Raw genomic sequence first — 27,953 nt, forward strand, 5'->3', positions numbered from 1 at the left:
GATTTACAGGCCCTGGCACACTCAGTGCACTTTACTAGGGACTAACAAGCAAATCAAATATGCCAATCATGGAAATACCAATCCCTAACACAATTTACACACAGAGCATATGCACTTAAGCACTGATCAGCAGTGGTACAGTGCCCGGAGTCCTAAAACCAACAACAGTAGGTCAGGAAAAAATAGGAGGAAGAAGCAAAAAGTATTGGGATAACCCTGCAAAAAGGGCCATTTCCAATAACACTACAAAACAACATAGCATTGGCTATGCTCTATACAAAAGCTACATGGAATAACATCGCTTTATCTAGGCAGAGGAGTTGAGAAATAAATCATCTGTCTCAGGCAAATATATTTCATATTTCACTGTAGAAAATGGTCTCTCGTGTAAGAAACAGCACATCTATCAAATACATGTGCAGTGCAAGATATTAGTGGGTGGGCTCCAGCAGAGTATGCAAGGCAAGTATCTCTGAGCAGTGCTTCCAGGGACGTGTTAGTGACACCCCTTTCTGTAGTATCTTTCAGGATGCATATAAAACAATTCACAGTTTTACACTTTGAGAGATTTGTTGGTTCTTCCCTTCCTGGCCAGAAGCCTGAGTTACAGAACTGAGCTCAGACTTCAAAGACTTGTTGACACTTTCCTTAATGCTTCAAGGGTTGAGTTTTACCTCTCTGCAGTTTAATAGGCTTGCTAGGGGACTGTTATCCTCCCAGGAAGGCCAACACAAAGCCTGGTGTGATGCTGGGGGAACATGAGACTTAACATTTTATGGGTAACTGAGCAGTCTAGCTTTTCTTTGGGATTAGGTGACAAGCACGGGACACTCCATAATTTCTTGATTCTGCACTTTGTTTTGTTTGTTCATTCTTTTCTTTTTTGCTGTGATTTTCTGAGATTTTATATTTCAACTTTTATTTGTATTTTGTTGCTGGTCTCAAAAGGCTCTCTAAGCCAAAAGTGTTTTACTAAACCTTTAAACTCTGTGATAAGACTGTGTGGATGTTTGTGGTGTTCCAATTTGATGCAATGGAGATGGGTTGTGTTTTATTGTGCTGCACGCTGATAGTTTTGTTGAGTTGTTATTTTGCTTTGTGTTTGTTCTGTTGTGTTCTTTTGGTGCTTTGTAATTACTTTAGAGATGCCAACAAGTGTTGCAACATCTCTAGCTAAAAGCAGCACTTTCCTTCAAATTTCCAGTGACAACCAACAATTGTGCAGTGCATAAAGCTGTATAATATGAAAAGTAACACACCCAGTGCTCACTTTAAATGATAAGGAACTTTGAGCCTGATTTAGATCTCAGTGAATGGGTTACTCCGTCACAACTGCGACAGATGTCCTGTCTGCCGAAATATAAATTCCATTATATCCTATAGATTTATATTTTAGAGGACGGTATATCTGTCACTGTAGTGACGCAGTCACCTGTTTGCCGAGATCTAAATCAGGTCCTAAGTCTTAAATTAATACTTACCATACTCTTGTTATGCTATCCGGCCCTTTGTTTCATACTTTGTAAATAACCTTATGGAATTGACCTTCATCAGTTGCAAAAATAGATCTGCTCGTGTTTGTTTATGGCTGAGGAACATCTCAACCGAAAAAACAGGACTCACCACTTCTTTCATCTAAACATGAATTCATTCATTGGAGATAGCTAGGACTAAACAGAATATTAATTACGCCAGTGACGTTTGCAAAAATTCATGGATTTCGTGTTAAGCGAAAATTCGTGAAATTTCTTGAAATTACGCATTACACCATTTTATTTATATTTTTTTACCCACACCCATAACGTCTTGCCAGATACCAACGAGAGACTAGTTTCAACAGAAAAAGTTCAACAAAAGACATACAGCTAGATTCATCAAGCTCAATGCGCTCGCAAAGGGCCAGATTCTGAGAATCTGGCCCTTTGCGAGTGCAATTTTTTGCATTTGGGATTTATCATCCCAAATGCAAAATTGGCTAATAAAGAATTCGCACATTTGCGAGGAATTGCATTTAAGGAATCTCTATTTGAGATTCCTGAAATGCAATTCATGAACCAATTTTACATTGCGAATTCGCAATTTTTGGTCGCTATTTACCACAAAGTCTGACTTTAGTGCATTTTTCTCAATTGCATGTTACACACACACATGTCCTTTGGACATGTGTGTGCGCAACACCTGTGTAAATTTGCATATCAGGGGTGCTACAGGGTGTCCTTTGGACACCCTGGAACCCTTGAAATCGCAATCTTATTTGCGATTAGCTAATTGCTAATCGCAAATAAGGAATAACTCCCCATTCATTCCTATGGGCCTTAGGCCCATAGGAATGAATGGGGAGTTATTCCTTATTTGCGATTAGCAATTAGCTAATCGCAAATAAGGAATCAGTGGGAATCGCAATAGATATTGCGATTCCTACATGATTCCCGTTTTGCGAGTCTGTAATAGCGATTCCTTATGAATCGCTATTATAGACTCGCAAAACGGGTCTTTCATGAATCTAGCTGATATTCTACTCAAACCAGCCTCGTACTTGTGTCTCATAAGCCCTTTTAACAGGAGGGGCGCAATTAGTTAAAAAAAAAAGTGTCACAAAATAATGGTAAGCATTTCGCCACAAAGGCATAATTTCACTGAATTTTTTATGGAATTTAATGAAAGTTCCTTCAAAACAATGAAGCAAGTTCGACCAGCCTTGGTGATAATACAATAGGTAAGAGTCATGCGAAATCCCTAATACTCTGCTTGGCCAGTTCCTTTCTGAAATCAAAATATATAATTTCCCGACACAAAATATCAAAGGTTTGACATTCTCCCAGCAACCAGGAGCTCTCCAAACCATTCGTCACTCTTGTGAACTTCCTCCACCTGTGGCTGAGACACCCAACGCTCGCGCCATGGCAACAGCAGCAGCCACGCAGGCACTCGAGTTCTTTGGGGGAAATAAAAATGCTGAAAAGAAAGCCTGCAGATAAAGCTCGCTGCTCCCAGCTTCCAACTGTTAGGAAGCAATTACTAAAATCACTTTAACACAAAGCCTTTCGTGAGCAAGCAGTGCTGCCAAGGAGGAGTTCAAGGATTGGCAAACTTTTCAGGCAAGCTCAACACATTTTTTCACTAAATATTCATAACTAAAAAAAAATCTACATATAATGTATAAGATGTTGACCTTCCGTTGGATTCCAAAACACAAATTTGATCCGGAAGTAGTAGGGATAAAATAAAAGATTCTCATTTTTAAATGTGTGAGAGGTTTCTTAATAACGTGTCAGTGGGCAAAAGTTAGCGCTTAGACTCCCCCTGCCAGCAGCACTGGCTACAAATATAAGCACTTTTAAACCCCATAATGGTAGCTCCGGGTTGACTAATAGTTTTAGGCCTACTCTAGTGAAACACAAAGCAGAACAAACACCAGAGTCGATACAATTTTCATACAAAATAGGGGTTTGTGCTGAAAATTTGAAGCAAAATGGCTCTGTATTGCATAGCAGCAAGCCCCCTCTTAAGTTAATTCAGTGTGGGCATATCAGGGCGGGAACAGCGTTTACACGCAAAGGCAGATCTGCTGACCTAGCACAAGCTGGCTTTGCATGAAAACCTAGTAACAATAAAAAGCAGTCGCATAAATTGTCAAAGGTTATAAAATCTTGTGCTTTTTCTACTTGTAATATGTGTAATTTATGAAAAATGACAAACATCATGTGGCTTCTGTGCTGGTCAATAAAAATGAATACTGGAGGGTGTCTCTTAAATACAAATCTCGTCTCGTGGTGCTGTAGAAAGATGACTTTTCTGCATGAGCGCTGTAGGTGGCATCAGCAATTTTTCAAAACTTTTCGCACAGTGCAGTTCAGCAAATGTTCAACATTGATGTGCTGCGTGAATTATGGTAAATCTGCATTGTAGCTTTCTTAAACTAACTTTTGGTCACAAGACTGTGCATGTTTCGGTTATACAAATCTGAAACCTGGGGTATAGACAAAACAGACTTCGTTGGCCAATGATTTTGACCTAAATAATAAACAAATCGGAAACATATATACTTCTATAACAGTCCTGCAAAAAACGGTGCCCCCTAATACAGGCAAAGATGGAGTTTGTCAGTGTAAGGTGTGATATCTAATTATAAAATCAAAAGTAAAATATCTAATTGCATTTCAAAGAATGCGTGATATTTCTATATTAATTTCCAGTCTGTATAGCATGAAGCTCATCATAAAGTATATTAGCCTTTAGATTTTAACTAATAAAAGGAACTTAGGGCCTGAATAACTGAAGTCATCCAGCATGCATTTGTATTCAGCAGTTTATAGTTAGGTTGGAAGATATTGTTGTAAGAGTAGGATATTCAGTTCCTTTTTGAAGGAGATATGGGAAGGGTTGGTCCTGATGGAATGAAGAATGGTGTTCCAGATTTGGGGGGCGGCGCCTGAACAGGACTGCTTCAGGGTTCTCGATTTTCTGATGGTAGGGGTTTCCAGATGCAGTGAGCTGGAACTTCTGTAACTGGAGCCAATTGAGATGGTTAGTATATTTGTGAGATAGTTTGGCGAGCTTTCACGTAGAGTTATGTGGATGATCACAAAAGGTCCTCCTTGCTTCAATGGGAAGCCAGTTGAGTGTGGTCTGGACAGGGCTGATGTACTTGGATTGTTTTGGTCCAGAGGCGAGGCGAGCAGCATAGTCAAAGACTGCCTTCAGGGGGGCAAGGTGAATTGTAGGAGTGCCAATAAGTAGAGAGTTGCCAAAATCTAGTTTTAAGAGGATTGTCAACTGAAGTCATCGTCGGGTATTAGAGTTTAATCCCTTTGAGAAGTATAATTTGGAATTGGCACCCTTTGCTATAGCATTGATTTGTGCATGCCGATGCTGATTGGTGTCAAGTGTAAAGCCCAGCGATTTAGCCTTGTCTACGAGTAGAGGTGTACAGATAAGAAGATTTGAGGTGGCTATCCAGGACTTTGTAGGCTGGTTGCAATGCGTTGTAGAGAACAGGAGAAACTCTCTCTTCTGGCAATTGAGTTTAAGGTAATGGAGCGACATCCATCATTGGAGGTCCGCAAGAGTTTTTGACCAGTGTGTAAGATCAGTGGGAGAGGCTCCTCTTAGATACAGTTGGGTGTCATTCGCATAGAGATGAAAATAGGTTGTTGTGTTTTACTGGAGGGAGCAGAGGAGTTCCATTTAAAGATCAAAGAGTGTTGAAGATAGGATTGAGCCTTGCGATACTCCTTTGCGCAGATGCAGGGACTTGGAGAGAGTTTGAGATCTTGACCAGTTGGGAGAGATTTAATAGGTGGAATTCAGACTAGTTCAGTACAGTATCCTTCAGACCTATTCAGGACTTTTAGAAGGGATGCATGATTGACTGTGTCAAATGGTAAGAAATGTGGAAAACATTGTTGATTATTTTTAGCTTAGTGGTCTCGATGTAGCAGCCGGGTCTGAAGCCTGATTGGTGGTCATCAAAGAGGTTGTCTTTTTTGATATAGTTGTTCAGCTGGTGAGCCATGCAGCTTTCCAGTAGTTTGGCTAGTAAAGGAAGATTGGAGATAGGGCAGAAATCTTTAGGGTCGTCTTAGGAGTCTTCGTCTGGTGTCTTCAGAAGTAGGGCGATCTGGCATAGCTTCAAGACAGCCGGGTACTACACCTTCACTGAGGGAGAAGTTGAATATTTGATTGAGGAAAGGGATTAGGAGTGCAGCAGTGTTTTTGATCATTGTTGCCAGGATGAAATAAGTAAAATGGGATGAGAGTCTGATAGCTGAGACTGTGATTTCTAGTGAAAGTTGGTTAGTGAAGTTAGAACTTGTTTCTTTGGATTTGCACAGGAGTGCTTCAAGTGGGAACGAGAGCAATGTTTTTGGGATGGATAGTTCAATTGTGTCAATCTTCTTAGAGAAGAAATTGTAGAGATTGTCGCAAGTTTCTTTTTTGTCAGGGAGATTGAGTAGAGGCAGCAAGGATGCTCCCTGGCAATGTCAAAGAGTTTTTTGGGTTTGCTTTTGGACAGTGCAATTTAGCTACTAAATACTTCAGCTTTGAAGATGTGGCGTTTGTAATCTCTATGCTATGTCAAATAGTTTCTAGGGGTTACTTTGAGGGGTTTTGTCACTATCAGCATCCAGTGATTCTGAGCATCCTCCACTCCTCTAAGAGTTGCTCAAAGAACCATTGTGCTGAGGAGGAGTTGTGTAGGTTTTTGAGTTTGAGTTTGAGTTTGAGTTTGAGTTTGAGCGGGGCAAATCTTGGTCATGGTCTTATTCTCCACTGTTGTGTTAGTGTAATTGTTGTTCAGGAAAAGAGTTATTTGGGAAGCTGCTGGGTCAGATAGATCCCCAATGTACGTTAGAATCTCAGAGAAAGATGTTATTTGAGTTGCTAGTCAACCTTTCAGCAATTAATTTGATTAGGTATTCGACAACAGAAGGTTGAGGATTGCGTGGGGAATTGTGGGTTTCGGTTGCGACATCTTCAGTTCAACCAATAGGCGCTTGAAACCCAAAGTCTGTGTTTGTTTTAGGTTTATACATTGGAGGGATGATTTGTGGAAAAGCTCTATACTTCCTTCTAGTTTACCAATTCGATCTTGGCAGATGATGTCGAAGCCAGGGGGATCAGAAAGTTAAGTACGCGCTGGCAGGTGTCAGAGAGCCAGGTTTCAGTCAGAAATAGAAGGTTGAGGTTGTAGGAATGAATCATTTCAGCAGTTTCAATTTAGGGGTTGGCTACTAATCTGCAATTGTGTAGCAGGCATTTAAAGGTGGAAGGAAGAGATTTGTGAATGGGTGAGAAGGCAATGGGCACTTGTACAACATTTTGAGGGTTTGAGTGGGAAGTTCTAGATTGTGTTGTGGAGAGTCTGTCCCGTTTGAGAGAAGGAATGGCGAAGGGAGTGGAAGAGTGGCTCAGAATGTGATATGGTGTTGAGGGATAGCTGAAAAGGGCCTGATATATGTTACCTTTTTAGGGATGACGTGGATCCCTTGCTCACTTTGCCACTGGATTCAAGCTAGACTGGCTGATAAGGGCTGTTAGCCCGAAACCGCTCCCAGGATGCTTGTTTCCGGTTCAGGGAAGACCTGCCTTGGCAGTTCGGGCTGGGCTGTTCCCATGAGGCACAGGGTCAAGAGTGATTTGCATATAGCTGGGTCTGAACTGAGGTGGCGAAGTGAGCTAAAGAACGATGATGGATTCAACCCAGATCTGTGACTGGGGTTGAGTGTCTGAAAAGTTTCAGCGCTCCGTCCATCATCTCCTTGTGTTTGCTTTGTTTACCCTAAGTTGGCAGGGTATGCCCAGACGTGAGTCCCTTGCTCACTTTGCCACTGGATTCAAGCTAGCCTGGCTGATGAGGGCTGTTAGCCCAAAACCGGTCCCAGGATGCTTGTTTTCAGTGCAGGGAAGACACAGCTTGGCAGTTCGGGCTGGACTGTTCCAATGAGGTACAGGGTTAAGACTAAGACTGAATTGCATGTAGCTGTGTCTGTACTGGGGTGGCGAAGTGAGCTAAAGAACGATGATGGATTCAACCCAGATCTGTGACTGAAGGTGAGTGTCTGAAAAGTTTCAGCGCTCCATCCACCATCTCCTTGTGTTTGCTTTGTTAGCCCTAGGTTGGCAGGGTATGCCCAGACGTGGGTCCCTTGCTCACTTTGCCACTAGATTCAAGCTAGCCTGGCTGATGAGGGCTATTAGCCCAAAACCAGTCCCAGGATGCTTCTTTCCAGTGCAGGGAAGACATGTCTTTGCAGTTTGGGCTGGACTGTTCCTATGAGGCACAGGGTCAAGACTGATTTGCATATAGCTGTGTCTGAACTGGGGTGGCGAAGTGAGTTGAAGAACGATGATGAATTCAACCCAGATTTGTTCGCTCTAGGTTGGCAGTGTATGCCCAGACGTGGGTCCCTTGCTCACTTTGCCAGTGGATTCAACCTAGCCTCGCTGATGAGCGCTGTTAGCCCGAAACCGGTCCCAGGATGCTTGTTTCTGGTCCAGGGAAGACATCGCTTGGCAGTTCGGGCTGGAATGTTCTCATTAGGGACAGGGTCAAGACTGATATGCATAATGCTGTGTCTGAACTGGGGTGGCGAAGTGAGCTAAAGAACGATGATGAAGTCAAGCCAGATCTGTGAATGGTTGTGAGTGTCTGAAAAGTTTCAGCACTCCGTCCATCATCTCCTTGTGTTTGCTTTGTTCGACCTAAGTTAGCAGGTTATGCCCAGACATGGTTCCCTTGCTCACTTTGCCACTGAATTCAAGCTAGCCTGGCTGATGAAGGGTGTTACCCAGAAACCAGTCCCAGGAGGCTTGTTTCCGGTTCAGGGAAGAACTGGCTTTGCAGTTTGGGCTGGACTGTTCCAATGAGACACAGGGTCAAGACTGATTTGCTTACAGATGGGTCTGAACTGAGGTGGCGAAGTGAGCCAAAGAATGATGATGGATTCAACCCAGATCTGTGACTGGGGGTGAGTTTCTGAAAAGTTTCAACGCTCTGTCCATCTTCTCCTTGTGTTTGCTTTGTTCGCCCTAAGTTGCCAGGGTATGCCCAGACGTGGGTCCCTTGCTCACTTTGCCACTGGATTGAAGCTAGCCTGGCTGATGAAGGGTGAACCCAGAAATTGGTCCCAGGATGCTTGTTTCCAGTTCAGGGAAGACCTGGCTTGGCAGTTTGGGCTGGGCTGTTCAGTGAAGACTGATTTGCATACAGCTAGGTCTGAACTGAGGTGGCGAAGTGAACTAAAGAATGATGATGGATTCAACCCAGATCTGTGACTGGGGTGAGTGTCTGAAAAGTTTCAGCACTCCGTCCATCATCTCCTTATGTTTAACCAATAAAATATTTCACCCTTTCTAACAGGATCCATATCCAGTGCCCCATGTGCCGGTCCAAACACCAAAAATTAATTTTTCCGTCTCATCTGTGCAATCTGAAGAGATTTTTTGTTTCAGGTGGTGCTTTACTGGGACGCATGCTGTAGGGTAAATGAGTGTCACTGTACATAATCTTGATAGACCTAGTGTTCCTTGTACCTCTAATACAGGTGAGTTGGGAGGAACATGTATGGGCCAGTGATTCCAGTTCATTATGTCAGCGGCAAGCACCGTGGCTAACAGAGCCTTTTTTGCCCCTACACAGCACCCAATTAACAGCCCGTCCAACCATGGGCAGTGTCATAAAAAGTCATGAGCACACAGGTCTACCTTAACAGTGAGTTGAATTGTGATAAATTTGTCACATACAGACCTCTGGATATTGCTGTTCTCCTATGGTATCCAACTATTCCTGGTCAGTGTTGTTGTGGTTGGCTGAAATTTATTTTGCCACAAAATGTACAGAAGGTCTTCTTTCTCATGATATCCGTGGTTACATAGGGTCCCTGTCTCATGATCACAACTAAATTGTACAACATGGGGCATATAAGGCAGCATGTTTCCTGTCTTTTATACCCATGCGCAATAAATCTTTAATGAGGTTCCTAGTGAAACTTTTTTGATTCATGTTGTCACTCATAAGTCCCAGATCCAGATTATGCTAGGTCATGCAATTTTTGCATAGTGCAGATATCCAATAAATGTCGATTTTGCTAATCAGTTTTTGTGGCGGGGTGTTTCATTGACCACTCCCTGGCCTGAGAAAATGTGGGGTATGTGATTCATGGAGTCAGGTTTATCCCCACAAAAGTGCTTTGTAGGTAGGTAGATTTTGTGGTGTAGTAGACTAGCACTGTGACAGCTAGATGTGTCATGGTGTCAGCTAGATGTGATTATCCCTCGGGAGGGATGTGTCCTTTTTTAGAGCCTGCTACATGACCTATGTCTGCTATTGTAGTGCTGTCTCTATACGGGTAAAGAATGGGTCTTGTGTCCTTCTGAATGCTCTGTGTGGATCTGAAAAAAAGTTCATAGTGCAGTTTTTTTGCGACATAATTTTTTTGTGTTTGTGATTCACCACTTATCCAGTTTATAATTGATAAGAAGACACTTGACTCTGTGTTCCCTCTCTCCTTTTGCTTGAGATGATGTCTTTTCTTACCCTGTTATATTTGTAGTAGTCACTCCCTCTGAGTCTCTCGTTATTCTAGCCACACATCATTTTCTCCTATCCCTGTGTTCCCTGTCTACAAAAAGTATTTTATCTAGACTACCCTTTTCCCAAGGCTCCTTGTAAACAGACTCCTGTCCCTCAACATTCCCTGCTGTTGTGTGTCCCTGCTTCAGTCCTATATGTTCTTGTTTATGAGGATTTTCTGATCTTTTCTGCCAATTTCCATGAGTCTTTGAGTTTGATATTTTGTGTGGCACCTGTTTAATGCATGAATAAGGTGCAAGACCTGTAGTTGTGTAAATACATTAAGGGTGTAATTGGTAGCTTCTAGTGGAACAGAATTGTAAGCCAAGAATGCTTTTTCTTTCCATGAAAAGGCCCATAAAATTATAGTTAATACTAACAATATCCCATATTGAATGAAAACCGCAATTGTCCCTTCCAAAGTTAAATATTATTACATTATTACACTAGTCATAATAAATCAGTGGACCAATGAGCACACATGTACAGATGACAAACAATAAAGATTATGTTTATATATCAGCACTATCCATGAATTTAAAAGACAACTTTACAGGTCAGAAAATATATGGACTACGAAAAAGTCTTAGGGGCATATTTATGAGGGCTTTGCATCATGTTTGCACCACGCAATGTGGTACATGCACAGCGCAAATCTCTCCATCATATTTATGAAGCCACGTAAAGCCACTTTGCATGGCTTTGAATGGCTTCACAAATATGGAGTATTGCAAGGCAGCACAAATCGCTGTGTTGCCTTATTTTGCCCAAGGGAGGCGTTCCATGGGTGTTGCAGTGGGTGTTCCAAGGCAACTCCAATGGATCTAGACATATTCCCAGATTTCCAAGGACTTGTAAACCTGGTAATGTATCAAAATCTTACGCCCCCCCCAGGTGAGGGCATAACGAGGATAAATATGTTTATTTCTCCTCGTTTTTTTAAACTCTTTCTATGTGTGCTGCAGAATGCAGCACACATAGAAAGAGTAAAGCGCCTCTATGGATTGTTTTTCGGCAGGAAGTTACCCCTTCCTGCACAAAAACAATCCTGTCTGTAACAGAGGCACCCTTGCACCACGGTGTATGGTGCCTCCATTGGCGCTAGGCAGCCGAAATGGCACCAGCACAGGGGGAAAGAATAGGAATGCACTGTATTGGATTAATACAGTCCATTCCTGCCCTTACCTTGTGATGCAGACAAGCACAGCAAGGTAACTTGCTGTGCTGCCCTGTGCTATAATTCCACTAAACCTGGTAATTATAGGGTATAGTAAACTCCACAAGACTTGTTACTGTGATCCTTGCACAAATAATGTTTTGTGCAGGCAGAGCAAAATAACAAGACACTCGTAATGAAGGCATAGGTGTTATGGCATAAAATGTTTAATTTTGTATAGTGCCAAAAACTATTTTCTCAATATATGCTATAAATATGAGCATATATATTTTTTTTATAAATGGCTCTGAACCCAAAAAGGAGTTCCTTAATTTCCTTTATCACTTTTTTTCCTTTTTACCAATCATTCAATTTCTCAGTCACACACATTACTTTGTAACATTTACCAACTGCCCAACGGTAGCTGGGATTTTAGGTGGAACTGGAGAAGCACTTAAACTTGAGCCTTTTAAACTCAAATGTTGCACTTGCACTTGTTAAACGAGGCCTCACTGTGAGGTGTCACTCCGTGAGTAGACATTTTGTGGTTGCTTTGGATATACATCTCTCATTAACATACCTCTAGACGCGCCTGCACAGCACAAAAAAACCTTCTTTCTAATGCTGCCAAAATCTGCTTTCGCTTTTTTTCAGTGTTAGTCAGAATAAGTAGCCATTTGTTCCCCAGTCCCTCGACTCCTCCAGATTTTACAAATGTAAAGAAAGCCTCGGTCTACAAACTGTAGCAATAATTCTTTGCAGATGGGCCAACCGCCCATGCTTTGAAAAACGGGGGCAATTTAAGGTTAAATAAAAAAAACATCAATACTCTTATCATACCCCATTAGAAAATTAAATAACTTTGTATGCATATGGCAAAAAAGTGAAATCTTTGAATATTAGCAAATGAACGTATACTACAGATCCACATTCACCTTAACAAAAGCGCCATGAGACAAACTTGGCTTCAGAGGGAACTATAAAAACGTTCTAATTAACCAGCTAACATCAAATATCTGAAAATATTCTCCCTAATGGAACCTTCTAGCCACTGAAAACTATTCTGGGAAGAATAACGTGGTTAGGAAAACCCGAACTGAGCATCCAATCATTAACTGGTCTTCATCCTCTTCATGCCTGCTCTTTTTTTCTGGCCACACTCATTTCACTCATCTCCTGAAATTTTCCACCAGCAGCCCTCTTAAGCAGCGTTTCACCTGTGTGCACAGAATAAGGCATCATCGTCTTTGAAGAAAGCATCATTGAAGACCAATCCCTATTAGAATATTGGAATGTTTAGCTCTCCATTGAAGACAATGGAAAGCTCCAGGTGTCTAATGGCTGGTAGAAGCCCGGAGCATCAACATTCCACTGTTTGTTCACAGCTGTTGCAGTGAACAAAGGCCTCATTGAGCTCCGTGAGGCCTTTGTTTTTAAAAATTAGAACATTCTGCTTCTAAGGTAGGAATGTTCTAATAGCCTTAGAGACATCTGTAGGGGGCTCTACTGGCCAATAAAGGCCCGCTCCCTTGTTAAAGGCCCTCATCTTCGGCTCAGGCCTTTAACGCTGGATTGGGCCTTTAATAGCCAGCATAGCCTGCTACGTTGGGCTCTAAGGCTATATTCCAGACCTTGGAGTGATCAGTACATAGGTGAAGTAACAGACCACTTTGTTAGATGCTATCATGGAAATGGAGATCCTTTAGTATGAAACTCTGGGTGGCAGATCATTGCTGGCACATTCTTATAACTGCCTTCAGGACCATAACAATATCTTACATTCTTGTGTCTCTCGTAACATCCAGCCAACAGTTTTACATTGTCATCCATTCCATCTCCGACTGCATTTGGACAAAATACAAAATATTCTACTAGAGAGCCCTACCCTAGCTCATGATGCCAGGTAGGTGGAAGCCATTAATAGTCTGGCCAGAATGAGTCTGCATCCCGGTATCTAGGCTCAGCCCATTTTCCCCTTCCCACGGGCCACTGTGAACACCACTGTGCTCAGATGTTCTGATGGAGAAGAGCAGTTTTAGCATCATTGATGACATGGATGGTTGAGTCTAGTAGATGTCTTGCACATCTTTCACATGTTAGGAACTTTGTCATTGTCAACCTTGGAGGCATTGATGCAGCTGGTCAACCAGGCATTTGTCCAGAAATAGTAATCCTCAATCCACATTGATGTAAATAAAAAATAATTCAATTTTTTTTTCCCCAACAGGATGACATCTTGGTTCCACACTAACTGATATCACACCAACTACTTCCACAACACAAGCTGTCTGCCAGACTTTATCAACCAGTGTAAGAATCCAACACAACATTAATAGCTACCAAAATATCAATTGTGGGCTTTCAAGTGTGGAACCACCACACCCATTCATCCACATAAAATCAACTTTGCTACATAAATTCACCACGTTAAATCCATCATAATCTCACTTTTCAGTAAAAGATTAATGGGACAAGGGTCCCGGACCTTTCAGATTATTGTAAAGCAACATTCATACATCACATAATTCACACAGGCCATGTTATAAAGGAAACATAATTGTATTCATGAGTTAATTTTATTACATAAAGGAAGGAATTATAAAATGAAACATGTTGAGATGAATGATGTACTTTGTAACTTGCTTACCTCTGTTAGCATGGAAGTCCGTGGGAATACTTTGGGGGACATGCTTTGGGGTGGACCTTTTGTATACCTTGTGCTTCCTTCCCGTTTCCTCTTCCATTTGTTTCCCTCTTTCTAGTGGTTCAATAAAGTATTCATCCTCACCAGTTCGTATCATGCCAGCCTAGAAAAGAAAATATAAAATCTCTTTTTAAATGCCCATAAATGATAACTAGACACCTTTTTGTCACTGAAACCAAACTCTGCAGTGGCTACTAAATATAATGGTTGTCATTCCTATTAATGAGAAGGAATTACAGAGATTTTGGCTCCACAGTATCATCTTGATTGCAATTATGGTGTAGATTAGAAGTGGTCTGCAGAGGGACCAGTGATTAGATCTCTTGGGTGAAATGAACTGCCTTTTAAGATCCAGGAAGTTAAATAACCTTGTTGGATTGAGCCTGCCTAGCTAGAGGCACTGCCCAAATACCTCAACCATCATCAAACGTCGGTGAAGATGGCCATTGACATTCCATTGGCATCTAGTGGCACGCTCACATACGTCTGTCTACCATCTCTATGGTAACAGAATGAGATGAAAAGAGACTAGAACGATACATGGAAAGAACCCTCTCCTCAACGGTGAGGCAACCACAGTAGGTTTGATATTTTCAACATAAAAACTCATGAACACAGAAATGAATGAAGACACAAGACCTGGAGTCCTTAAAGAGTGGTTGGAAAATAAACACCAATGTACAATAACAAACTTGCCTTTCAAATAGCTAAATATAGAGGAGGCATGTCTTTTTGGACTGGACGATGTACTTTAATTGTCTCATTTAAAGATATGTTTTATTACCCAAAACATTAGTTCTCGAAGTCACCATATAGCCAAAGTAACACTCTACTCTGAGTGAGAAAGTCTGTTTCTAAGGCTCATCAGTGGGTTGAGTGAACAGTGACGATCTCATAAATCAATGGTGACCGACGCATGCTTTACTGCGAGCCATCGATAAGCCCTCGAGATCCCAACTACTTGCATAGTGATCTACTACTTGCATTCAGGGTCCACACTATTTGAATCCCATATAAATAAAATCTATATGAAAAGCTTGCACATTCAATAAAGATCTTGACATACACACTTAAAATCTGATGCAAATATAGCACAATAACCTAGAAGTCTAGTCTAGTGATTGTGCATGGATGGAACTCCCACTTAGCAGACACAAAGGTGAAAACAACTGAAAGTTGAGTTAAAAGGAAAGCTAGACCAGCAGAAGCATTCACAGTGCAAATTATGGGTAACATGAGAGGGCAAAGCAGAACCTGTGGTGCTTATAAGTGGGCAAATAAACAGGAAGCTAGAGTTACCCTAGTAATTACGGTTTGGTTCTATCTATATAAAAAAACAAGAGATCCCTGCGCCACTATTCATGGGTGAGTATTCAATTAATCTAATGTTTTCCACCGTGCTGCATACTTATTGCAAACTTTTAGAGTGGGTTGATGAGTTCTAGCCTGCAAGCATATACACCCATATTCTCCATTTATCGCTGAAAAGCTATTCCCGAGGGGCGTGGTCTGGCCACGCAGGAAGATGCCGCCTGTTAGAGGAGCTCCGCCGAGGGATGGACCCCTGACGAGCTTATCTGCCCTACCTGCTCGAGTGGGTCATCTCTTTGCTGACGAAAATGCTCCAGAGACCATGAGGGTTGCTGCGGTGGTCTTTTCTCTCGTCCAGCTGCTCCTGCCTTTCTTGTAGCGGAGTGACGGTGAGGCGGCCGGCTCCTACAGTGCACGCCACGGCATTCGCGCGCTCCTGGGGCCGCGCCTCTCGTCAGCGAAGGCGGCGCCCTTACTACCACAGGGCCGCGCCTCCTCAGATTCTAGGCCGCGCCTCCTCAGACGATGGGGGCACGCTTCATTACGGCTGCAGGCTGCCTTCTTGACTTGCATTGCTTCTGCTGCCAGTAACAGCGCCCTCCTCAGGCTTATTTCGTAATGGTTTTCCTCACAGTTGCTAGTGCCACATTTTGTTTGGAAAGGGCCTTATAAAAATAACGAGGGGAACACTGAAAGACTGGCACACCTGTTGTCCCACTGGAGCGCTTATTTTAGTCAACTGTGCATGTATGCCCAGGTGCAATAACATTACTGGCAGGGCTAAAGTCGCTTGCACCATTATTTAATGATATCTGCCATTATATGCAGCAGCAGACTATGACTGTCATTTGAATGGACAACAACAACGGTACTGGCATATACAATTGCAGGAGTACTGGTCCCTTTTTTCTCCTTGACTCTAACCACATGGCTTTGCAACAATCAGGTTTACATACATCCAAACTGGAGTACAGTAAATATACCACTTTTATTTAACAGCTTTGTGAGCCATATGCAACATTTGGGTCAGAGTTACTTGACCCTATTGGATTTGTCACTTCTCTTCAATATTATGCTGTCACATGAAAAGTCAATACTGAAGGGACTGGCAGATTCACTTGCAGGAGTACTGATTCATTTGTCTCCTTGACTTTAATTACCTGGCTTTGGCACCTTTCTTTAGCCGCTTTATGTGGCGTATCTGTCATTTGGGTCAGTTACTTGACTCTTTAATTCTTTAGCCTGTTCTCCTATTCTTACACTTTGCCAGTTACGCAGGAGGCAAGGAGTGAACGGGAAAAGGGCTGAATTTCCATTCACCACCGCCACTACATGTTATGAGCTCCTGTGACTTCTTTTTCTTGTTTTGCGCAGCATTGGATGAATATTGCCTCACCTTATTCACCCGCTTTTCCTCATCTGGTGCAGAAGGCATGTTACTATTGCATTGAACCTGTTTCATATTGTACTGCTTGCTATTTTGTGGTAATGCTATAGCGACCCCTCAATTTGATGCATTTTTTATATGTTACATATGTTGGTTACTACCTTATTACATATCCTTTTTTGCATTTGATAATTTGATGTACCCTTGGTTTCATCATTGCTTCACATTCCAATACCTTATCAATTCGCTTTTGTAGACCACCTCTCCAACAGTGCGCTACAATGTCCAATAATAGAAATGGGGGTCGTGGTCCTAAACCGCCACTTTTTACTGAAGTGGCGAAACAACATTCTAACATACCAGTGAAAGGCAATGGCTCCGCATTCTCCCCCTCCTCGCAAGCTGCGTCATCTCAAAGTGACAAGTCTCTGTCAGATACTATGCAATGTATCCTGCTAGAACTATCTGGTGTTAATCGCAGATTGGAGGGGCTGGACATTACCATGACATCTTTGGCTACAGAGACTAAGTCCATTCGTGCTGAACTTACTACCTTCCACACACGGATTGATGCTATTGACTCTAAGATATCGGATATGGAAACTCGACTGGATAATGTCCAAGGCTCAGATCAAGATCTTTTATTCTTACATAGTAAAATTATTGATTTGGAGGATCGTAGTCGTCGAGACAATATTCGATTTTTTGGATTTCCGGAAACCATTGAAAAGCAAGACATGAAGCTTTTTCTTTATGAGACTCTTCCTGCGCTGACTGGTATTTCTTTTACTCCTCCTCTTGAAATACAACGTGCTCATAGGCTGGGCCCTCCACGTTCTGACGCTTCAGCCCGACCTAGACCAATTATTGCTTGCTTTCTTCGACATGAGCACACTCGACAGATCTTGTCAATGGCTCGTTCACATGGCCCCTTTTTATTTCAAGGTCATACTATCCATGTGGCGGCAGACTTCTCCAAAGAGACTAATGAAAGACGGAAGGCGTTCCTCTCTTTCCGACCTCAGCTGCGCCGAATGGACATTAAGTATGGATTATTCGAACCCGCACGGTTTCGCATAACCAGAAATGGAGAATCCAAAGACTTTTATGATCCTGCTCTTCTTCAGCAATTTTTGGATACCATCGCGTCTGATAATATGGACACCCAATCTTCCTCCTGTGCTCAGACTTCTCAGTCCAAGGCGTCATCTGCACGTCTTCCAGAGTCTCCTTCGAAATTCTCTAATGACCCTCGGCAACGTGGCAGAGATATTACACGTTTGCCTCGTTCTCAGGATGATAAGGCCTCAGCACTGCATTCAGTTTCCTCCCTTACTAACATGCCGCAAAGGGACAAATCTAGGTCCCCTCTCAAGCAGCCTTCAGATGCTGACTGATTTTTCTGCTTTATTGTATTTTTGCTATTCTCTAGATCAGGATAATTCCTGTTATTTGTGATGCTTTAACTGTTTACTTAGTTATCTGCGGATTTCTAGTATTAGAAACTATGAGCACTGTGGCATTCTATTTTACTTTGTGCTCTTGTTATCTTGTGACTTTTCAAATATTTAATATTTCTTAATTGGTTTTTTAGGAATGTGTATGCATTTTAGACCTTTCTCTTTATATGCTGCATGAGTATTATCTATTACCTGTGGGGCTCTTTTCTTGTTCATTTCCTTTGTCATGTTGTGGTTACTGTGATCCTGCTTCACACTGTTCACTCTCTTTATCAGACACTCTGTTTTTGACATAATGTATTTTTCTTATATTGTTTTACTCACTTAATCTACACTGTCTCTACTTATATTTCCATGTTTCATTATATGTACTTTTATTCTTTTGTTTCCTACGTCTCTCTCTTTTCTCTATTTGATTTTATTGGCTCTGCTCTTTTCCATCTATTATTTTCTATGCTTCATTAACTATACCTTATCCGTTTCTTTTATTGCATAATATGGGGGTTCCTTTATTTACTTCGCTTCCTTTAATTTTCTTTTCCTTTTTCTTCTCGTCATTATTTATTGTATGGTAATTTCACCACACATTTAATCATTCTCTTTATTCATTGTTTGCTTTTCTGTTTTCTTGGTTCTTTCACCTTTCCTGTGGTGGTCCTTTTCCAATGCATTCCTTCCCTATGATATTGTACTTGTTATTCAACATGGCGTTATTCATCTTTTTCAGTGGTCGCTCCGTTTTGGATTCTTTCATATATTTCTTGAAATAGGTTCTAGTATTTTCTTATGCTTTTATTTTCATGCATTATTATCTGTACTTTCTATTCTCTTTTCTACCCCCCTTCTTCTAATGGTGCTGCATTTCTCTATTCCCCTCATTTAACTTTCATACTTCTTTCATTCTATCTTTTGCATCTCCTTCCTTTCTTTCATTATGCAATATGTCTCGCTTTTATTCCATTTCCCTTGTTTTTTATTTTTCTCCTCCTGTTATTCTCTTATTGTATGATTCTTATATCATGCTTTTTCCATTATACTGCATGTATTTCATGTTAATGATATATGGTTTTCCATATTTTTCTTGTTGTAACCATGCTCTACATTCGTTTTACAGACTCAGTTTATTTCTTGCTCCCAGCACCCCCATTCTTCTTCTTTGCTCGGAGGGGGTCCGGCCTCCCTTGGTGCTGCTGTAGGTGCACCCAGACACGCTGTTAACAGTCTAGGTTTCTTTTTACTTTTCTTCCTCTTTTTGTTCTCCTTTTTGCACCTTTAATACTTTTTCTCTCTCTATTCATATTTCCTGTGTTTCTTCCACTCTTCACTCTGCATTTATAATCTACTTTCCTCTCTTCTTTTCCTTCTTTCTTCTTTCTCCTTCCCCAGAGTAACAAACTTTTTCTCCTACATCTATTTATTTATTTTCTCTTTTCCTTTTTTATCCTCTTGTTCAACTTTACTGTCATGTCTTCTACCCATCCGTTGTCGGTGATATCCTGGAATGTCCATGGCCTCACCCATTATATTAAGCGAAAGAAGGTTCTTTCTTATTTGCATTCTAAACATGTAGACGTTGCTTTACTACAGGAAACCCATTTGGACGATGTCGAATCTAATAAACTCAGCAGGGACTGGGTTGGTAAAGTCATTCATAGCAGTGTCTCTAAACTGGACCCCACTAATCCCAACCCTGTTCGTAAATGTGGGGTTGCTATCCTCTTTCGAAAGTCACTTCCTTTTACGATTATCAAGACGTGGACTGACCCGGATGGCCGATATGTCTTTGTTAAGTTGAAACTTGGAAATTCTTTCATATGTCTTGGCTCTGTCTACTCTCCATTAGGTTCCAAAAAGCAATTTTTCCTTCAACTCAATCGCCTCCTTACAGAAATAAATGCCACCCAATTTCTCATTGGAGGTGACTGGAACTTGGCTCCAGACCCTGCCCTTGACAGAACAGGTTGCCTTGATATCGTCAATGCATCAGATAGAGCCATTTTGCGTGACATTCTTTCTGACAATGGGCTTGTTGATCATTGGAGACTCAGTCACCCTCAAGATAAAGAATATACATTCTTTTCTTCTACTCATGGTACCTTCTCCCGTCTTGATTACTTTCTTCTCTCCCAACATACTGTCCGGCTAGTTACAGAATCGAAAATCCTAGAAGCAGCCATTTCTGATCACTCCCCTATTTTCTTGTCTCTTGATTTAGGTCTCTCCAATCCAGGGCGCAAGTCCTGGCGTCTAAACATCAATAAATATAAAACACCAACAGGTAAACTTCTTTTACAGTCACACATGCGAGACTACCTTTTGATTAATGAGGACTCAATTTCCTCTAAACGAACGGTATGGGCAGCTGCTAAGGCAACTATCAGAGGCCAACTTATGCGGGACGCTGCTCTATATAATAAGAAAAACGCTGCCAAACAGGCTGATCTGGAAAAAGACATTTGCCGACTTTCTCAATTATATCTTTCAAACCCAACCCTTCAAAATCGTAAATTATTGGAGCAGGCACGCATGTCTCTCAACAGCCTTTTTACTTCTAAGGCTGAATATGCCTTACAAAAGATGAAAGGGCGTCACTATGAGCAGGGTGAAAAAGCTGGTCGGCTGCTGGCTGCGCAACTACGCCAGAGGGAGGCTGCTATGGCAATTCCCGCAATTAAATCAAGTTCTGGTACTATGCTTACTCGACCGCAAGAAATTGTTGATGAATTTGCTTCCTTTTACAGATCTCTCTATTCACCAAGCACTCACATAGACACTTCAGAGATGTCAACATTTTTGGATACGATACATCTTCCACGACTCTCTGATGATGGTAGAGCTCTACTTGATGGAGCTATTACGAAGGAGGAAATTTCCTCGGCTATTGCTGCCTTGCCCTACCATAAAGCACCGGGCGAGGATGGTTTCCCCCCCGAATTCTTTAAATGGACTGGTCAGAGTATGGTTGATACTCTCCATGCCGCATTTGCAGAAGCCACGGAGGAATCTTCTCTTGGTTCTATTTCCAACAAGGCCATCATATCTGTTTTACCAAAACCTGGTAAAGATCCTTTGCTATGTGGTAGCTACCGCCCCATATCCCTTTTAAACTCTGATGTTAAGATTCTTGCAAGTATCCTCGCCTCCCGTCTTCGTAAAGTTTTACCTTCTTTAATACATAACTCACAGGTAGGCTTTGTTCCTGGTCGTTCATCTCGAAATCATCTGCGTACTCTCTCTCATGCTTTATGGTCAGCCAAAAATCTTGCTGACGAAGCCCTACTCCTTTCTCTGGATGCTGAAAAAGCTTTCGACCGTATTGAGTGGGAGTATCTTTTTGCCATAATGCAACGATTTGGTTTGGGTGACCAATTTGTAGCTAAAGTGCGTCTATTATATGATAGTCCTTCAGCCCAAGTTAACTGTGGCGGTTTTCTTTCTGCTCCATTTCCAATCAGACGGGGAACCCGTCAAGGTTGTCCTCTTTCCCCTCTTCTTTTTCTTTTGGCAATGGAACCTTTGGCTGCTGCAATCCGTCAGTCATCCGCAGTGGTTGGAGTTCCTCTTCCAATAGGCCATTCAAAAATTTATTTATACGCGGATGATATTCTTCTCACACTTACCGATCTTCCCCGCTCTCTCCCAACTCTCCTTCGTATCATAAATAATTTCTCTTCTTTTTCCGGTTATAAGATTAACTGGGATAAGAGTGAAGCATTGCCCATGTCCATTGGTACTACAAAAGCTGCAATTTCTGGTTTTCCATTTCACTGGCAATCTTCCCGCCTTAAATATTTAGGAGTGTTGATTAACAGAGGTCTGGATAATATAGTTATGGACAATTTAACACCGTTGATTGCACAAATGCAAAGAGATTTCGATAAATGGAAAGTCCTTGGTCTATCTCTTTGGGGGCGGGTTCAGGCGGTTAAGATGGTCACCCTACCGCGATTTCTTTATGTTCTAGGTATGCTCCCTCTAACCATTCCCCTGACTATTCTTCGGTCCATTGACTCCAAAGTTAAACTTTTTATTTGGGGTACGGCCAAACCGCGTCTTACCTTGGCCAAATTAAAATCTCACCAATTGTACGGCGGCTTGGGTCTTCCCTCTATTGAGCATTACTCACTCGCCCTCCATCTTTCACAACTTTCCTTCTTTTTGCCCAAGTCTAAAGACATACCTCAATGGGTCCCACTCGAACGTCACTTATTATCCTCGAATCTTGGCTTGTCCCTTTTATATGGTAGGGGTTCCAGTTCTTCTGACCCCAAAAATCCTATCTTATCTACTATGTATAAATCTTGGCAAAGAGGTCATCGTTTACTTAATTCTAATCCGCGGCTTCATGTTAAAGCTCCTCTATGGTCCAACTCGGCTATTCGTGTTCATGGTCGCATGCTCTCATGGCCTCTGTGGCAGGAGGCTGGTGTTCACTCTTTGGAACAATTGTTCCATGACAACAATTTTAAATCTTTCTCTCAAATCAGTGACGAATTCCAATTGCCTTCCACACACTCCCATCAATATACTCAACTTCAACAAGCCATCACTAAACATTTAGGTTCTCCACCTGAATTGCTGGAGACATCTCCTATTCTGTCTTATTTACATTTGTGGGGTAATCTTAAAGGTGTGACTTCTGGTCTTTATAAAACTTTCCTTCATCCTCTCTTTTCGCAACCTCTTTCGAAAGCTCTTCAATTAAAATGGCAAGCTCGCTTATCAGTTACATATTCCATTGCTCAATGGGATCAAATCCTCGAAGGTTTACATAAGGGTGTCCGAGAGGCTCGTCTCAAATTCTGCATTTTCAAAATCCTCCATGAATGGCACTGGTCTCCATATAAACTACATCATGCTAAATTGTTAACACATTCTTTGTGCTGGAGATGTTCTGCTTCTGGTTGTGATATTACACACATTATTTGTGAATGCCCCCGTACTAAATCATTTTGGCTTTTTATAAGACAGACTTTGGCATCTACTATGTCATTACCATTACCCTTTACTTCTGCAACTATTATCTTACATGATTTTCGAGGTCTCCCGACATTATCTAAACCACAGACTCGTCTTCTTCATACTGCTTTGGCTACGGCCAAAATCTGTATATTGCGTCATTGGAAGTCCTCTTTATCTCCTTCTCAAGAAGAATGGCTGGTGGCTATGGTACAAACGGCCTCTTATGAACGTGTAATTTATAATTTGCAAGATCAGGCTACTGTTTTTCTTCAAACATGGTCCCCATTCCTGGAAGCCACGGTGGTTGGTGACCCTGTCTCCACTCCTTCCTCTCCAACGTCTGTTATCCCTTCTTAATTATTTTTATTTTGTATTTGTATACTCTTCCTGAGATTTTTTCTGCTCATTAATTTTTTCATGTGCCTCGGCCTCATAGCATTTTCTCCTTTCCCTTGTTACTCTGGGGGGTTTTTCTTTTCTTTTCTTTTCTTTTCTTTTCTTTTCTTCTTTTTCTTTCTTTCTTTTCTTTTCACTTTTCCTTTCATTCTTTCGCTATCTTCTTCTCTAATATCCTTTACTTCATCATTTACAGAATATTTGCTATTTCTACCTCCCCACTTCCATTATATCTTATGTATAATCATATTATTTTCATACCTTTATTATGATTCATTTATCAATATCTTATTTTATTATCCATTTACATATATACGTATTTCTGTATTTTCATCTAAAACTTAATAAAAAATTTCAACACACAAGAAAAGCTATTCCCATTTGAGAATGTAAAACAATTAGCGCGTACACTAGTTTATCTTTTCTCTAACTCTCCTGTATGGAGCTGCTAATCTGTCCCCCCAAAACTTTGAATCTGGTCTTAAAAATCTTTAATTAGTGACTTGGTGTACAGTGAGCAGATCCTAAGAAAACTTTCAATTTTACCCACAAAACCGCTCAAAAAGAAAGTACAAAGCTTTACACCTAGCAAAAAAGCTGTAAGCCTTGCCCCAAAATACCCTGACAAATCATGTGGATCGAAACCAGCTGCCCAGGGTTAGTACCATGTTGGTGAATACCTGGAACCAAAACGTTGCCAATCTGGACCTAAAGATACAAATCTGTGAGTATAAAGTTACAATGTCAACATAAATTCTACAAACCTATTTCGGAGACTGTGTTTATTTTGGCCAGAACATTCGAAATCAGGGTAACAATTGAGTTATATAGGTGTTTAACATACTGCAAATCTACAATTTCAGAAAGCAGTGAAGGTTTCTAAAATAAACATCCTTTATTGAATCAAATCCAAACTCCAAACGCCTGTAAATCATCCTTCTTTTGGACACTTTAAATACAGCCACAACAAGGTGTGGGAAACGGTCACGATTGCCCTTTAACATTAATCAGAACAGTCTGACATGATGGGGAGTAGACGTTGACGGAGCGTAAGTTCGACCTCAACTTTTACTGAGCAAGTTGTCCCCTACCTTTGAAGTGGACACAGACGTCCCCAGGAGGGTGGGTGCAGTAGCCACAGACAGTCCTTTTATGCTCGTCTTTGGTGCCTGGAAGGTTTGTTTTCCAGGAGTAGATATTAAGAATTTGGTTTCTGCCTCACTCTCACTGCTTGTGAAGCCTTCTTTTTGAAGGTTGCTAGAACCCGAACACTGAGTACCCTGCATGGGAATCAACTGAGTGCCTCTGGAATTCTCTTTGTGCTAGCCCTAAGGACACAAAGGACTCACAATTGATGGACGGAATGCTGAGCAAATCAAAACATTCATCCCCAGTCAATAAATCTGGGTTAAATCCACCATTCTTTTGCTCACCATGCCACCCCAGTTTAGACCTGGCCATATGCAAATCAGCCTTGACCCTGTGCCTCATGGGAACAGTCCAGTCCGAACTGCCAAGGCAGGTCTTCCCTGAACCGGAAACAAGCATCCTGAGAGCGGTTTCGGGCTAACAGCCCTCATCAGCCCGGCTAGCTTGAATCCAGTGGAAAAGTGAGCAAGGGATCCACGTTATCCCTAAAAAATTTAGGGCTGGACTGTTCTCATTGGGTGCAGGGTTAAGACTGATTTGCATATGGCTGGGTCCAAACGGGAATGGCATGATGAGCAAAACAAATGATGGATTTAGACCCAGATCGCTGTACTGGGGTGAATGCATGACATTGTTATGCATTCCGTCCATCAATTGTTCTTTTGCATTTGTCACCCCGAGTGTGACCGGTATGCCCAGACGTGGGTCCCATGCTCTCCATGCCACTAGAGTCAAGCTATCCTGGCTGATGAGACCTGAAAGCCTGAAACCGGTCCTAGGATGCTTGTTTCCAGTCCAGGGAGGACCTGGCCTGGCAGTTCGGGCTGGACTGTTCCTATTGGGTGCAGGGTCAAGACTGATTTGCATATGACTGGGTCCAAACTGGAAAGGCATGGTGAGCAAAAAAACTATGGATTTAAGCCCAATTCTCTGTACAGGAGTGAATGTATGACATTGTTCTGCATTCTGTCCATCAATTGTTCGTTTTGCATTTGTCAGCCCTAAGCACACAGCAAGTCCTTCTACGGCCAATTTCCCCAGGCATATCCTGTATTTATATGGCATGCATCGGGGGAAAGGTATTGCTCATTTGAATGGGCCACACTACCATGAAATTGAGGAAAACATATTTGCCATTGCACAGGTACTAGGTTTGAGCATCTGCAATGGGTGTCATTCAAGGGGTTGCACAATCAAAAATGGGTGCAAATGCTTTCTAAGCAACCAGGTACATTTACATTGAATGGATACAGGGCTCTTAGAAATCACAATACTGAAGGAGATGAAAGGAAGGCGTGGTATGCTCTAAGGAGGGTAGATAGGAAGTTATGCCTTACTTTGTGAACACAATGTCTTCTATGAGCTGAAGATTTTCAATCAATTTAAGAAAAAGTTTAAAAAGGAGATCGAAAGTGTAATGTCTCAGAAATTCTCCACAATGGTTTGGAGGCTGGATACAACCAACCTCATTGTCAGGTTATAGTCATGGGGTCTCGAGTTGTGACCAATTGCCAAGGGGAGTCAGTTGAGAACTAAATAACTGCTAAAAGTTCTTAAATAGATTTATATAATTATTGTTCATTTCATGGTGAAATTTTAAGAGACAAATTTGAACAAACGTTTGTAATGAGAACATGTAAAAAAATGTTATTGAAAAAAGGTTAATATTGGAATAAGCTAGATTAATTCCTAATCCATTGTGCTTTCCAAAGGTGGGTTTGGACCTCATCATCAGTGAAATGACATTGCATGTTAGGAAATATATTTAAGGAATATTTATTGCTGGAATTATAAGAATTTAACACTGGGAGAAGGGCTGGCAGCATATGCAATAGAATGCTCATCATGCTACACTTCCTAAAATTCCAAGACATCATATATATGGCAGAACACACCCTAAAGATAACATACCATTATATAAAAAAACTAAGAAGCTACACTAAAGCCTTATAGCCTGCAGCTGAGGGATATACTGGTTGTTAAAGGTCTTCAGTCCCAGTTATAGGCCCGAGCAAGAGCTGAGGCCTATATTGAGGAAGAGGGCCTTTAACAACCGGTATAGCCCTCAGCAGAAATAAGGATCTAAACTTCAAGAATACATTACCCACCGAGGGTAGAATGTACAAATTAAAAAGGTGAGAAACATAAAGATTGCACTTTGGAGGAGAAGACCTATAACAGCTATTATTGGCACTGAGTCAGTCCATTGTCCTCAATGGAGCTCTCAACGTTATAATGTTCTTATTTAGTAATAGGGACAATTGTAGCACCAGAATGGCATGCAAGAATAACACAATATACATCTTCTACTGTGATCATACTAGTGGTATCCTCCAGCAGAGCTGCTAATAATGTATTTATTCTTCCAAAAATGCTCCTTTCATCAAAATCCCTGTGTATCGCTTGCCTTGCTCTAGTATTATAAGACACCATTGAATAATGTGAATATATTCACACGGGGATGTAAATATTATGGACTACTGTAGGGCTTGCAACCAATTCACAACACAGTTGAACTCTCCTCGAGGTCAACTTACTCAGAAAAAGGATCTCAGAGCATTGCAGAAGCATAGGTAAAATCTGATCCTCCTTGGGGAACTCTCAGAAATATTGATTGGAAGTGACAATCCAACCCAGGAGACACAAAGTTCAAGCTGTGGCAGGAGGAAGTAGACAGGAGTCACATAAAATGGAGTAGTGTTCATGCATTTGGCCCCATGAAACTCTATCTGGCACAGTACAATGAGTGCAGTGTAGAGAAAATGGATATAAATTCCTCTTTACACATGATGTATTTCACTGTGAAAAATACCCAAAAGCAGTAGTACAACATGCTGATGCCCAGCCATAGGTTACTATCCGGAAAGTGTGAACACATTATTTCCACTATCAGTGAGGCATCGAAGAAGTGAGCAAATAAAACCCAAATATGTGGGTGAAAATACGATTGCCAATTATATTCATTTTTTTATTTGCGCGTAGCACATGCCTAGCCGCTCAGTTGCATCACAACAATAATGGAGAGATTTGTAGCAGAAAAGAACTGTATGATCACATGAGAAGTGGTTATACACAATGCAGACCATACATTTAGAAGGAAAAGTGAGTCTTTGAGTATTTATAGTGCATTTCTTAATATACACCCCTAAGTCTACAGCCCTTGTAGGAGGGAGAGAATTCCAAAATGTTGACCATGGTGACTGCAGATCCCTGCCCCTGAACCATCTGTAATTGTTGATTAAAAGCAAAGTACAGTTTTGCGAGGAGGATGACAGGTTTTTACCCACTTGCAGTGGAACCTTTGCCACAAGGGAGGGCAGACAACTCTGTCACTTGCACAATGAAAGGTGGAC

At 41.5% G+C, this 27,953-nt stretch overlaps 1 protein-coding gene across 3 annotated transcripts in view; it reads right to left on the bottom strand.

Annotated features, from left to right (window-relative positions):
- The window catches only part of LOC144818519 (A disintegrin and metalloproteinase with thrombospondin motifs 3-like), a 641,954-nt gene that overhangs the window by 338,134 nt on the left and 275,867 nt on the right, over positions 1-27,953 (bottom strand). For all 3 annotated transcript variants that reach the window (XM_078676013.1, XM_078676012.1, XM_078676014.1), the window contains exon 4: positions 13,879-14,038. In XM_078676013.1, coding sequence (XP_078532139.1) covers positions 13,879-14,038 — 160 coding nt within the window. The remainder of the gene's footprint in view (positions 1-13,878; positions 14,039-27,953) is intronic.

The sequence above is a fragment of the Lissotriton helveticus genome, chromosome 2_1 (genome assembly GCF_964261635.1).
Source record: "Lissotriton helveticus chromosome 2_1, aLisHel1.1, whole genome shotgun sequence".
Classification (NCBI taxonomy): Eukaryota; Metazoa; Chordata; class Amphibia; order Caudata; family Salamandridae; genus Lissotriton; species Lissotriton helveticus.